Here is a 14,691-nt window from a genome sequence, read left to right on the forward strand (position 1 = left end):
GTCATAGATCACAATTGTTCAGAGACACAAAATTAGATGAATTAACCTCAAAACTGTTTCAGCTGACTAAATCTCACAAATGTTGATATTCAGATGAAATGACAAAATTAAAAAAAAGTTACGTAGCCTTTCATCAAAAGTGCTGAGATGAAATTTTGTGAAATTTATCTATTGTTTGGGAAAAATTAAAGTGAGGATGGGTGTTCATCTTACCCCATGTCACCCTACATTTACATAGAAACTGAAAAGTACAATATTATCGTTTTGACAGCATCTAAAACGTAGCCTACAATGTTGACTTATTGACAGCATCTAAAACTTTAGAGATGTACAAATTAATTCTTGAATATTGAAATCATGGCATTAACATTTTGATTATCTTGTATTCAGCTGTTAGCCTATGTCAATTGCATAATGTTTTCCACACTTACTAAATGCTGTTTACTCGTATGAAATTATGATGTTACGTTCTGTTCTGTGACTTCTGCTGCCAACTCATTCCAAAGGATTACGTGTAACGTTAATGTTAAACAAGACACTTTAAAACCTTAAAGGGATAGTTCACCCAAAAATGTAAATGCTGTTATTCACTCGCGCTCAAGTTTTTCCAAATCTGTATGAGTTTCTTTTTCTTTTTTTTTTTTTTTTTGCTAAATACAAAAGAAGATATTGAAGAATATGGGTAACCACAATCGATAGACCCCATTGACTTCCTTATAGTAAATATTGTCCTTTTTGTTCAGCAGAAGAAAGAAACTCTTGGAAAAACTTAAGAGTGAGTAAAAGACAGCATTTTCATTTTTGGGTGAACTATCCCTTGGAATTTTTGTAATCGTTTAACCATTATTTATCATGTAGCTAATATGTATATAGGTCTTGGGCGCCGCGTTGCATTCTGGTACGTGGCGGCCATGTTGACAGCTTTGCAAATGTAAACCAACATACCAAGTCGAATGAGGAGCAAGTCGAATGAGGAGAAGCAACTGAGTTGGGAAAAATAAAATAAAAAAAGATGTAAAAATCCCTGAAATGATGCGGAATTTACCAGGATACGTTTAATAGGGAAACCAGGGACCAGTATGTGGATAAAACGGCACTTTTAACGGGTTGGATCCATTTGCAATTTCCAACAAACAATAGGAGCATAGGTAGGCTACGAACCCGGACAAAGGTAAACTGCGCTCCACTTAGCTGCTAGTTTATTAAAGGGTTAGTTCACCCAAAAATGAAAATTAAGTCATTAATTACTCACCCCCATGCTGTACCAACCCCGTAAGACCTTCGTTCGTCTTCGGAGCACAAATGAAGATATTTTTGATTAAATTTGAGAGCTGTATAACTACCACATTGGCTCCTAAGGGACTGCCTCTTGACGGCCCAGAAAGTCAATGAAGAAAATGTTTAAATATCCCAAGTGACTACCGTGGCTCAACTATATGTTTATCTATATGTTTATCGAGATTTCCTTAGATTTCCACGACGCATGCGCGAGAATTGCAATCTGCTTTACACTACTTCAGATCGCAATTCTCGCGCATGCGTCGTGGAAATCTAAGGAAGTCTCGTTTCTGGCCTACAAGGAAGAAAAGAAATAGTCGAATAAACTCGTTATTTTTGTTTGTTTTTTTCGCACAAAAAGTATTCGCGTCGCTTGATGAACATATAGTTGAGCCACGGTAGTCACTTGGGATATTTGCCGACTCTTTGTTGGAAATTTCATATGGATCCAAACCGTTGTTAAAAGTGCCGGTTTAGTCCACATACCGGTCCCTGGCTTCCTCATTTAACATATCCCGGTAAATTCCACACCTTTTTATGGATTTTAACATCTTTTTTTCTTTTCTTTATCCCAACTCTGCTGCTTCTCCTCGTTCGACTTCCTGTATGTTTACATGCGCGAAGCTGCCAACATGGACGCCACGCCAATAATGACATCACGACGCCCAAGCCCTATTTGTTTGCATGGAACGACATAGCCATGCTGTGAGTGTGACTGATATTGGTGTTACCTTCGTAGCATGAATCGAGCACAGAAAAATCTCCAGTGGAGCCGCGTGTCGGGGAGTGTTTTCCTTTGACTGAATGAGTCACGTGAACGGGTAGCAAACGAAACCTCACTTTCTGCCCAACTCCAATCACTTGCGCTATTCGCTTTGCGTTCGAAGTTCGAACCCCAGATCTTATTTTATGAGTAAAATCTATTCAATTACATTTTAAAATACACAGTCAGTCGAAGATTTTCAATTATTTCCGCAAATAAAATACTGCAAATTTAGTGTGTACATTATTTTTATATTACATCATATTGTGACATTTATTGCCACACTTGCATGGGTTCATGGATTTATCAAAGAGAGAGAGAAAGTCATCACACACGTGCGTGGTGGATATGTCATCCTACGGAGCTTCTTTCACAGGCTTTTGGCTGCTTTATTATGTAGTAGCCAGCAGATGGCGTTGTTTTCAACACTCGAATTTCTAGATGTGCTGTATAGGGAAAGCCTCAGTGCGTTAATGAGGCTTCATTTCCACATCCCACAATGACTGATAATGAAACAACTTCTTGTTATTCTTCTGGTTATTTACATAAAACATAGCAGCTGATGAATCAGAGATATTTAACAAACAGACAAAATATGGAGTGGGGGCATTTATAGGATATCATGTTATTTTTCAGTGTGGGCCTATATTAAATAGTTACTCTAAAGTATGAATATGCTCCTTTTAGGGGCTATAAGGAAGCTGTCTGACAGTATTTAATATTACGGATAAATAGAACAAAGTTGTCCCTTTAACAGCACTGCCACAGTGACACACTGCACATGTAATGGAACAAGTTTGTACAGTTTTTCTGAAAGGGAAGAGGATTCTGACATAGTGGTTTGTTAAAAAGGACCTACATGTATGCCCTTTTACATAGTCTTGATTTCGTTTTTTGGGCCCTGCGATTGGTTTACATGCTTGAATGTTTGTAAAACCTGTATTTGATGGTTGCAGCCCCTCTCTTCCCAGTCTGTCAGTAACTCTGTTCCGGCTGGACCAGTGTGTTGTGATTGGTGAAGCGCTTAGAGCATGTTTTGCAAATGTCACATCTCTTAGCATAACTGTGAGTTGCAAAACACTACTGGATACTGACACAACTCAACCAGTTCTTGCCTGTTTATACCTTGGGCGGGATTAAAATGAGAGATATTGTGATGTGTACCCTCCCGGAAGAAAACTCAAGACTGCAACGGAGGCGTTTCAGGGAGTTCAGAAACTGCATGCGCAATGATATAGAGAATTACTGCCTTTGGAGCGACTCCAAAGCAAGTTGAGAATGTAAAAAAGCATAATAGGTCCTATATTGTGGCCAAGTGAATTAACAGCCTAGGAAGAAGAAATATGGCAGAAGAAGCTATTTTAAAGTTTACAGAGAGCAAAGCTGTCTAATTTTAACATATGTGGGGTTGTGTTCAACCTGATGCGTGAGTCAACATGAAAACTGTAAGTTATTTATGACCAGGGTTTCTTTATTTCCTTCTCCATTTTTTTAAATCTCAGACTTAGTTACAATATGGTGTTTGTTCAGACTCAGAGTTGTGAAAATTACCATGATGATGACAGTTTAGATTTGATCAACAGTCAAGTGGAAGGAAGGCTGTAGCCGCTTCGATTCTGTTTGCTTTACAATTTAGCATGTTGCAATACTGTTGTAGTGTGAAACTTCAAGGCAACACTTATATACATGTATGGGTTGCATAATAATTTCCTGAAATTGAGGCTAGGTTGAGTTTTTAGCCTTGGGATATATCATGATTGCGGTTCAATGATGTATGTGTCACTTTACAATAAGGTTGATTTAGTTAACATTAATTAATGTATTAACTAACATGAACTAACAATGAGCAAAACATTTGTTATTATCTGTTAATGTTAGTTAACAAAAATACAGCTGTTCATTGTTTGTTCATGTTAGTTCAGTGCATTAATTTTAACAAATACAACCTTTAATAATTATTATAATAAAATTTTAATAACGTTTTAGTAAATGTTGAAATTAATATTAACTAAGATTAATAAATGCTGAAGTATTGTTCATTAGTTCATGTCCTCATCACATGCCCTGGAATCAATCTATGTCCGCAACAATTTTGGCTCAATAATGAGGAAAAATAGTTCGCCTCACAATGTTCACAAATCACTCATCATAAAGATAAGATGAGGAGTTTTCTTCGAACCATCTCAGGGGAGCAGCCACATACACTTCGCAGAACCTGTCGCTGTAATTTGCCACATTTTTAGGGTTAATATGATCCAGAGATGTTTACAGTATGACTCACTCCAACTGTACATGTGTGGTTTTCTTAGAATTTGGGTTTTAAGAATCTTATAACCTGTCCAAAAACAGGTTTATGAAAATTGTAGGCATGTCATTGGACAAATAAACCTTTAATAAAACTTTAATAGCCTCAGGAAAAGCAACAGAGACATACTGCATTACTCAATACTACCGTCTTTGGTATAAATAGGCTATACAAAAATGACCATGGCATCCAGTTCCCACCAAAATACCATAGCAATTCAAACAAACAGCATCTGTCTTTTACAGTTCCTCCTGAAACAAAACAAAGAGCTTAAGCTGCGTTCACACCGTGTTGTGACCATAATTAAGAGATGGCAACTCGTGATGTTCAACCCGAAGCCGTTCACTCGGATTTATGCATTTCTGTCAACACTATTAACGGCGAAATTCATCTACAGCAGTGAGGTGGTACAAGTAAGAGCTCTATAAGTTGTTTATGTCTATTATACAAAGTAGTTGTAATGTAATGTTCTTTAAGACATAAGCTAATTTAACGCCATCTTTCATGGCGCTTTGCAGACTCTGCTCTGGCGGTTCATGTGTTTTGAAGGAGGTCGGATTTGGAGACGGCTTTGGAGAAGGGAGGGTGGGATCACATGCTTTCAAAGCTAGCTTGCTAATTGCTACCCTCTCGTGGGTAGAAATTGTCTACCCTTCCTTTAATCCATCATAAATTAACATGGATTACAGTGTTAGAAATTGTTAATTACTTATTGTAGAAAAGGCCCCAAAGGTAAAAATACCTTTATATTTGTTGTTAGGATTGATCAGTACTTTGTGGTTGAGTATTATAAGAAGTAAGTGATGTCTATGTTAGTGGCAATTTAACTTATAATAGAACATCTGAGGATCCTTTATAATAAGTGTTTGAATCTTTACATTACAGTATTAGAGTTTAATAGATATACTGCATATGCTGATTATTGTTTGCTTTATTCATTTGTAATTTGTTTCTCTCTTTATAGAAACCACACAAACACATGTTCAGAGAATTACAAGAAAGAGGAATAAAGAAACAGAATCAGAAGTATTTCTCCACTCTTTATTTCATACTCTGGAACATTTAGCCTTAAGAGGTGTTCTGGCCGACACACCTGAGTGAACTTGGTGATAAATCCAAGACTACCACATAGACTGAGTGTCTACTTATTGTCTTCACTACACTTATTGTGAATAACAAGTTACCATAGTTTTCTTGCAGTTAACAATAACTAGAAACCGGTAAAATAGATAAAACCGAATTATGTCTATATATATATATATATATATATATATATATATGTGTGTGTGTGTGTGTGTGTGTGTGTGTGTGTGTGTGTCTGTCTGTGTGTTATCGCTCTTGATGTCAAATCAATAAAAAACTCTGCAGTGATTCATGGAAGTTTGTAATTTTCCAGATGGAACAGGATCTCATGTGGTTAGACAGAGGCTTATGTACTTTGAAATGCAAAAAAAAAACAAAAAAACATGAGTGTACTTTATGAATAATAGTCCTCACGGCACTACGTGGCCTGCTGTGGGTATGTTTGGAATGCTATACCATACACCTACTGACAGACTGCCCGCATGCAAAAAAGTCCCTTCCCAGATAAGATGTCTTTCTAGTCCCAAAAGACTAAATAAAAATATATATATATATATTTAAAAATATGTATTTTTTTATTTTACAATTAAAATTATATTGTATTATATTATATAAGTATTTGTTTTATTATTTAAGGTTGACAGCTAGCATAGTTCATTTGAAATGTAATGGTAAAAGAATTCTAAATTCATTTATAATCATTTTTTTTTTTTTTACAGATTTTTGATGATGGGTAATGCTCTTTTTTGCTCCCCATCCCCCTATTTCAGCTCCTCGAGTCTTTAATATTTATTTTAACAGTGTTTGAAAACAAGCTGTTTTTATTATTTTTTTATTTGTCGGGCCTTTCTAATTATTTTGATAATTCACTTTTTATTTGCTAATTTTGTGTGGTTCTCATTTAGATTTTTGGAAAAGACAAAATATTGTATACATCAATCTATTCTTCTGTATAAGTCACATCGCATTGAACTGTCCTTGATTTATTCTTCTTAAATGATTTTAAAATGCGTTGTGTGGCGATCATAGGCTACTGCACTGAAAATCATCTGATCTCGCGCAGCTGCGCCATTGAGCTAGAATCGCACTTGCTGTGTAGTACGCAGTATACAGTGTGTAGTGTGCGGCGTACGTGAGCTCTCCATTCCCTGTTTTCCTTAAGCGGGACTGAGGGGGAGGGATGAGCTTCAAATGACGTTACCGAGCCCGTTAAAACACCGAGCGGCGTCGCGCGTACGCATCATTCAGTCAGTCAGCAGCACGCAGAGGGACAGCAGCAGCCGCACCTCCTGTAGACACCGAATAGCGTCTCATTTATACATTCTGAGTGTTTAATAGCGATGAGAACGATGGTCTGAAGAGATTTAGGCGATCAATTCGTGAATGTAATTCCATTACATTCATCTGATCCGCGAGCGACTAGGGCCGCTTTGGTTTTACCGTCTCCGCAGTCGCCTTCTCTCTGAGAGATTCACGTTCCCATGCGATTCTTCAGACTCACCTTTAAGTGTTTCGTGGATTGTTTTTGAAGGTGCTGTTTTAAAGCGGTGTCTTTTTTTCTTTTAAAGTCTACTATTTATTTTACAAACGCGCTTTTTGATAAAAACGAACCAACAAAACCGTTGCCAATTTCGCCGAGAAAATCAAACTGCCAACGGAAAAAAATATTATACAAAAATTCGTTAAGAATAACAGCTGATTTTATTAAATAAAAGGATAAAGGACCAGATCCTGTGCACCTAAAGAGGAACAAAAGGGACATATTGGTGTAAAAAAAAAAAAAACTGAAACTGACTTAGTCCAGAAACAATAAGAGATCAAATATTTATTTTTTGACTGCTAATTTAAGCCCTTCTCGAGTCTCGTGAGGAGGTTGGTTTGCTTTGTTTACACGAGAGATGGAGAAATCCTCTCTGGACGCAGACTGCGCCCTGAACATGGTCCTGGTGGAGGAGAAGAAGGGCCATCTCATTCCCAATGGAAACGCGCATCAAGGCGTCAATGGGACCCTCAACGGGGGACCCGTATCAGCGGCCACTGGAGCCATATCTGCGGTGGAGAAGAGGCAGGGCTACCCTGAGCGAGAGACCTGGACCAGACAGATGGACTTCATCATGTCCTGTGTGGGCTTCGCCGTGGGTTTGGGGAACGTCTGGCGCTTCCCGTACCTGTGCTACAAAAATGGTGGAGGTAAGTTAAGACTCTCTGCAGCACATTCAGATCCCTTTAGATTAGACGTCACTGTTCTGTGACGTCATTTGCGTGGTGGAAGACACCTCCTGTGTGTGTGTGTGTGTGATCTGACTCATTCATTCATTCGTTCATTCATTCATTCATGCACCCAGTGTCTGTGCAAAATGCGAACAATACCTTAAAATAGGAAGCTGTGAACACTGTGAGAGTCATCAATGTTATAATCTTTAATAATGAATTTATAAATTAGTGATGAAATGAATATTGGTATTGGTCTGTCTCTGTTAATAATTGGAATATCAATGTATTAGAAAAGAAAGAAAACAAACCAAATGGCAAAACCAAATTTATTTAAAAGAAAATGGAGCCTAGCACAAACACTTTCCCAGCAAAGTTTTGCTTTTAAAGTTGATTAGTGTGTTTTTAATGATCAATAGATATACTGTTAATACATGTCTTTTAAAAATGGCTTAGTTTTGAGAAAAGCTTTAGCATTATTTGTTTTATTCAGTTTAAATACTTGGGGTGGCCACTAAGTGACTATACAGAATGAATTAAAGTTTAATGACATTTCAAACTATTTTGTTTTAACTGTATAGTTTGTTAATGATAATTATAAAGCTGGTGTGTTTGTCAAATCTGTCGGTACGCCAGTTCCTCATGACTTAGCCATAGAAAGTAGAAGTGCGCATAGTACGTGCTGGATCGAATGTTTGTAAGATGATCTAGTTTGGCTTAATGGCTTTCTTTTCTTTTTTTCACTTTAGACTAGTGTCTGAAATCAGCACTCATTAATTGCTGAACTGTCTACGTTGTACTCTTGTATTTCAGAGTGGCAAATGCAGCTATAAATGGATATTGAAGGTGAAAATGCTCTATGAATGCAATGCATGAAAGCACAAGTAGAGGTCACACATTGCTATGCAAACGTTAGCAGTCACACATGACCTGACAAAAATAGCTTTAAGATCAAATTCAGGGTTTTATCTGACAAATCTTGTCAGATAAAACCCTGAATCTTCAATGTCTTCTTCAAATCATATACTGTATATTTAAGTATAATTGAAAAAATAAATGTGATTTTTTTTTTTATGTGTGTGTTTATAAACAATTATATAAATAGTGTCATTTTAGCTTTAGTGCAATTTTAATTTGGCTAACAACATCACATTATTAAACACAGAGGTGCCTAAGCTCAAAATGCTGTCTACGTAGTCAGCTTATTAGGCTTTGGGACATAGCCGTTGTCTAGTAGTTACATTTATAGAGCTTTTCACATAGAAGGAGGGAATCTCCTCAACCACCACAATTGTGCATCATGATCCACATGGATGATGTGACGGTATTGCGCCAGACCACCACACACACCACACCAGCTTATTGCTGGACAGGAGACGAAGTGAAGACGACACTCAGGATATACTGTATATAATATGGGGGCTTAGAAGATGGACAGAGGCAAATGGGCAAATTTGGCCAGGATGCCGGGGTTAAACCCCTACTCTATTACGAAGGATATCCTGGGATTTTTAATGACCACATAGAGCCAGGGCTTAACGTCTCATTTGAAGGACGGTGCTCTTTGACAGTATAGCTTCCCTATCACTTTACTAGGCTGTTAGGACCCACACAGACCACACAGTGAGCCCCTACTGGCCTTACAAACACCTCTTCCAGCAGCAACCTGGTTTTCCCAGGAGGAATCCCATCCCGGTATTGGCCAGGCTCAACCCTGCTACAGTCTCTGGCTACATAACAGGGTGATTGCTGCTGGCTAATGACGGATTCGAGTAGCATTAGTAGTCATAGTGGGCCTCTCATCATTATCGCCACTGTTTCGCCATTGACTCTCTTTTTTTGCTCTATGAGTCATCTTCTGATGCCTATAGAATGTGAAGGCTGAGTCTGCGTAACAATTTAAGACCCCATTAGAAAGAGATCCATTGTGTTTGCCTGAATGACGAAGCTGTCTCCCCGTGTCCCCAGCGCTCTGGATGCCGTCCAGTATTTGCTGAATAAATGCCCATACTTTTTTTGTCTTGATGGATGGGAATTTGGAGTGTAATTGATTTAAATTACTCACTGTTCAGTTTTTATCATGGTTTTAGTTTTTCGGTACGGTTCAGTTTGTATTATGGGATAAATAAGAACAAATTATTCAAATACAAGCAACTGCAAAAGTTTCCAGGTACAGAAAATGTATCATGTAATCAAACGTAAAAACAACATAGAATCTTCACTGTAGGAAATACATAAAGATTAATCATTATAAAAGTTACAAAAGCTATTCAGTGAAGAGCAGCGAGTGATTTCCTTGTCTTTTGTTGTGTGATTTACATTAAAAACACGTTTCGGATGAGGGCGCGTAGCCGCGTACACAATCTTCTCATAGAGCGCTCAAGTTCTTGTTCGTGTCTTCTTGCACTTGAAAGTTTAAATTGGCAAGGCTCAAATTAGTTTAGTTTAAACACAAATAGCAATGTGTGCTGTTCAGATCTCAGCTGCGCTATGACGGCAAGCTTCTAAATTAGTCTACAATGTTTAAAGTCCAAAGGCATCATGAGCTTATTTATAATACTGTGGAACTTAGACAGTATTTTCTCTCTTGTGGCAGTGTCAAAGAACCCAGAGAAAGCCAGAGTCTCAATTGTTGTAATTATTGTATGTAATGGTGTGACTCATTGGCTAAAACAGAAAGTGAAACACAAAATAAGTACGCAAACTCACGATATATCATTACCATGAATTCTTTTGGCCACGATAACCGCAGTGTGAAAAAATCTGCCCGTTCTCATCCCAAGGCGTCAGATACTGAGGCTTTTGACATTTCGTCTGCATCCAACGCACATGGCACCCTTTAGCGTCAATATGAGACGCAGATATATGGGGCGCCTCCTAGTGGTCTAACCCTACCCCAGACCTAAACCTACCCATAACCGAACAAAGCTCTGTGCGTGTTATATTGATGCTAAACGGTGCCATGTGTGTTGGATTTAGACGAAATTTCAAAAAGCGTCACTATATGACGCCCTAGGATGAGAACGTGTTGGAAAAAATCTGATATTGTGACAGCCCTAGTTGAGTTGTGCTAGTAGTATGTTGAAACTCACGGTTGTGATGCTTAAAGCATGCTCAAATCGGTTGACCAATCACAACACACTGGTCCAGGCGACCAATCAGAGTACACTTCGCTTTTCAGAAGGAATGGCTTCATAGAGGCATGAACTAAACAGAGTTTCCCGAAAGCATCGTTAGCCAACTATGGTCGCAAGTTCCGTCGTTACCAATAGAGTTCAATGGAAATTGCGTCCAACTTGCGACCATAGTTGGCTAACGATGCTTTCGGGAAACGCACCCCAGAGCGATACTGTCAGACTGAGAAGAGGGTGCTGCACTCAAAATGTAAAATATGTGAAAAATCATGTTTTTTGAACATTCAAGCATGAAAACATATTCAAGTAGACCCTAAGAACAAAATCAAGACTCTGTAAAAGAGCATGATATTTCCTCTTTAATGAAAAATTACCTTTATTAAAGATGAAGCCATGGATCATTTGCACATCATTAGCCTCATTGTCGAATCCTGATTACAGTACACATATAGTTGCAAATCACTTTATAGAATAACTTGCTTAATAGCGGCATCCTCGTTAGATCCTAATTAGAGAGAATGATAAGAAATGGCAAACAGAATGAATTTAATGCTAATCTGGATCGTCTCCCACCATCCTTGGGAAAATTCCAATATTGTCCTATTCACTTATAGAATTAAAAACATCTTGTCAAGTTGTATAACGTTACCCTGAATATGTGTAGCAATGTTCATGTCTAAAAGCAGTGTTTGTCTTTGGCACTGCCCTGAATCCCTGTTGTGAGCGAAATGTCAAGACTAGGTCAATGTTGTGTTAGCACTTGGGTTGCAGTTCTACAAGGTCTTGACGGATAACTTGATTTCATTGTCTTCTGGTTATTTAGAAAGAGAAGATGTCAGTGTGTTTTGGATCTGAAATCTCCACCACCTGTGGTAGAGGGGAAAGGTGATGGAAACCGACTGCTGGGAACATTTCACCAAGACCATCAATTCTTCCCAAAACAATAAGAAATTCAAATCAGACGTGCCAGCTTGAGAAATATGAGATGCATGAGTGTCTACTGAGAATTGGCTGACTCTTAGAGTAGTTCATGCTCAAATACTTTCTTTACCCCCAACAAGGATCTCTAAGGTAACAGAATTAGAGTGTCCTGGTACAGGTTTCCAAGCACACTGTGTCGTCTTTGTCTGTAAAACTGAAAGGATCTTGAATTGTTTTGCCAAATCAAATGAGACCTCTCAAAGGCCAAAACGGTCCTGCTGGCAAAAGGACGGTAAATACGGATCATGTCACACATTCTTTTACTCGGTGTTCACAGGTTGAGTCTGTGAGATACTTGTGATATTTACTTTACTCACTCTCAGAAGACAAATTTAGCCACAGGTCAAGTTTGTTCTTTCGAATGTATAAAAAAAATAGCTCACCCAAAAATAAAAATGATTATTTACTGTTATTAATCTGTATCACTAGAAGGAGATGTCCAAGTTTCTCTTTTTCATTCAGTGAAAGTGAATGTTGACCACGACCCGGCAAGACTTTTAAGGCCTGATTTTCATAAATAATGACTTATCAAAAAAAATATGGTAAGACTTTACAATACGGTTTCATTAGTTAACATTCGCCAACTACTTAACATGAAATAAGAATAAACAATACTTCTACAGCATTTATTAATCTTAGTTTAAAAAAAAAATAAATTCTAACACATTATTAAAATCAAATGTTGCATTTGTGAGCATTGGGAACAAACAATAAACAGTTTAATTTTTATTAACTAATGTTAATAACAAATTGTAACAAATGTATTGCTCATTGTGGGGTAATGTTAGTTAACACATTAAATCTTAACAAATGAGACCTTATTGGAAAGTTACCAAAAAATATTTATATATGACTTTGGAGGACTTGAAACATGAGTTTTATTTACTACTTTTATGATACTTTTATGACGATTTTATCTCTGAGATCTACTTTCATTGGAATAAATCAACTTTGATATTCTACTTTACACCCCTTTTTTGCTCCATGCAAGATAGTGTTTTTTTAGTTTTAGTAATTGAATTATGCGCTTTTGACATTTTTATTACTTTTTCATATCTGTATTTTATTTTGATTTCAGTTTCAGTAATTTTAGTACTTCAACTTATTATATTTCAATTAGGCTAGTTGCCAAGGTGGCATTTTACTTTTTTAATGTAATATTTATATTGAATTTTATTTCAGCTTTATTTCCATTAAGGAAAATGCTTTATTTTTAGTTAAGAATAAGAACACTGACGCAAGAAATAAAGTCATACAGATTTGGAACGACTTAAGGATGTGTAAATAGTACATTTTCATTGTTGGGTGAACACTTAATTTAACATATCGGGTTAATTGCTAAAGCCTCAAAGACAGTGTTTCTCTGCGTCCCTCCATAACTTCAGTTGTTTGTATCTAGAGACTTTGCAGGTTTGATACAGTGTTGCTAATCCGTTTCTAGCCAAATCACTCATGAGCTAATTTAATTCCCATGGACCTCACAAGAGATTTCTCCGCACCTGTAGTGTATGTCTGCTAATTCCCCGTAGAGAACTCAGATTATATTAAAACAGTCTAAAGATCTTGATGTGAACCACTTAAAAGTTAAGAGACCCTCTGTTGTGTTAATCTGTAGGTCAAATCTCTTATAATTCATGTTTGCAGTTTGTTGCCTTAACAATTTAAGATTATGTTATTTCATAGCAAACAGCCGCAAGATTTTATGGTAGAGGTCATAGGTCACATTAGCTGCCTTATCTGTTTTTTTTATACAGCTCTGCAATCAGTTCAGCTCACTCTTCTGTCTGTGCTGCTATCTAAGGTTACAAATCTTTCATTGAGCTGTTCAAATTTAACACTGTGGTGTCGCTAACTCGTATAGAGAATGTGCATGTGAGATGCAGACACAGTCCAGTCTTTCTGTTGCCACGTTACAGCATTATGTGGCGGTGTATCAGAGTTAAGAGAGGCCAAGCTGAACAGAATGGTGGCCACATAGTAGATTTATGATCTCTGCAGTAAAGCCCTCTACCTGTCCTTGGCCGCTGCGTCTGTAATACGGCATCACAGCCATTCTAAAATCTCCCCGATCTGACAGTCTTTAACAGCAATCTGGCATTGGGATTGTACACAAACAAAGCAGATTGTTTCATCTTCCTGGTATTCAATTTTTTTTAGGAAATGTCACGTTTTAAGAAACATGACTCTGAATTGTTTGTATATATGCATTGCATTAGATTTGATCTGCTTTCCATTTATGCTTTCTATATATATATATGGGTGTAAATCATCACTGGTCTCAAGATTCAAGGAAGCCTGGGAAAACCCAGACAACTTCCGTCAAATTTAGATTTGCTCTAAAAGTTAGTCTGGCAAAGAGCTCATTCAAGCCCGCGTTCGGTGCACAAGACCGACCCAATTCCGCTTGGCTGTGTGCATGGCTTTTTTTGTAGCGGCGCCGCGTCCGAGGATGAACGACTTCAAGCCGAATCTGCCCGAGCATGTACGTCTCACCCATAGACAGTAGGTCTCACCATACCAGCACGCAGTTTGCGTGTCTAAATTGCAAAGTTCATTGCAAAGTTTTTTTTGTTAAGGTTTCGTTTACTGTGTGTGATTTATATAATGGAAAGCACATTCACTTATAGTTGTTTTGCTGTTAATTTAAAAAAAAAGTAGAGCAAGTAGCTAATCAGATTGTCTGCTCGTTTCGGAAATGATTTGTCTTTGAAGCTTTGCCAGACCATAACTCAGTTACAAACTGAGAATGGTCTGGTTTTAACCAGGCTAGATTCAAGGACCATTTACAACTAGGGATGCACCGATATGACAATTTTGGCCGATACCGATAACCGATAATTCTTTATATTTGAAAGCCGATAACCGATATATTGGCCGATAAATTTAAACCAAAATTTTTAGACAATTTTTGAGAGCGGTCAAAAACTTGGTCTCGT

At 37.5% G+C, this 14,691-nt stretch overlaps 1 protein-coding gene across 2 annotated transcripts in view; it reads left to right on the plus strand.

Annotated features, from left to right (window-relative positions):
• Positions 1-6,603: 6,603 nt before the first annotated feature.
• slc6a8 (solute carrier family 6 member 8) overlaps positions 6,604-14,691 on the plus strand; it is a 39,072-nt gene continuing 30,984 nt past the window's right edge. Inside the window, exon 1 of one of the 2 annotated variants that reach the window (XM_039665569.2) lies at positions 6,604-7,619. In XM_039665569.2, the coding sequence (XP_039521503.1) occupies positions 7,328-7,619 (292 nt within the window). In that variant the 5' untranslated portion in view covers positions 6,604-7,327. The remainder of the gene's footprint in view (positions 7,620-14,691) is intronic. The other variant, XM_039665564.2, reaches the window with a different exon arrangement.

The sequence above is a fragment of the Pimephales promelas genome, chromosome 14, assembly GCF_988280905.1.
Source record: "Pimephales promelas chromosome 14, fPimPro1.hap1.1, whole genome shotgun sequence".
Classification (NCBI taxonomy): Eukaryota; Metazoa; Chordata; class Actinopteri; order Cypriniformes; family Leuciscidae; genus Pimephales; species Pimephales promelas.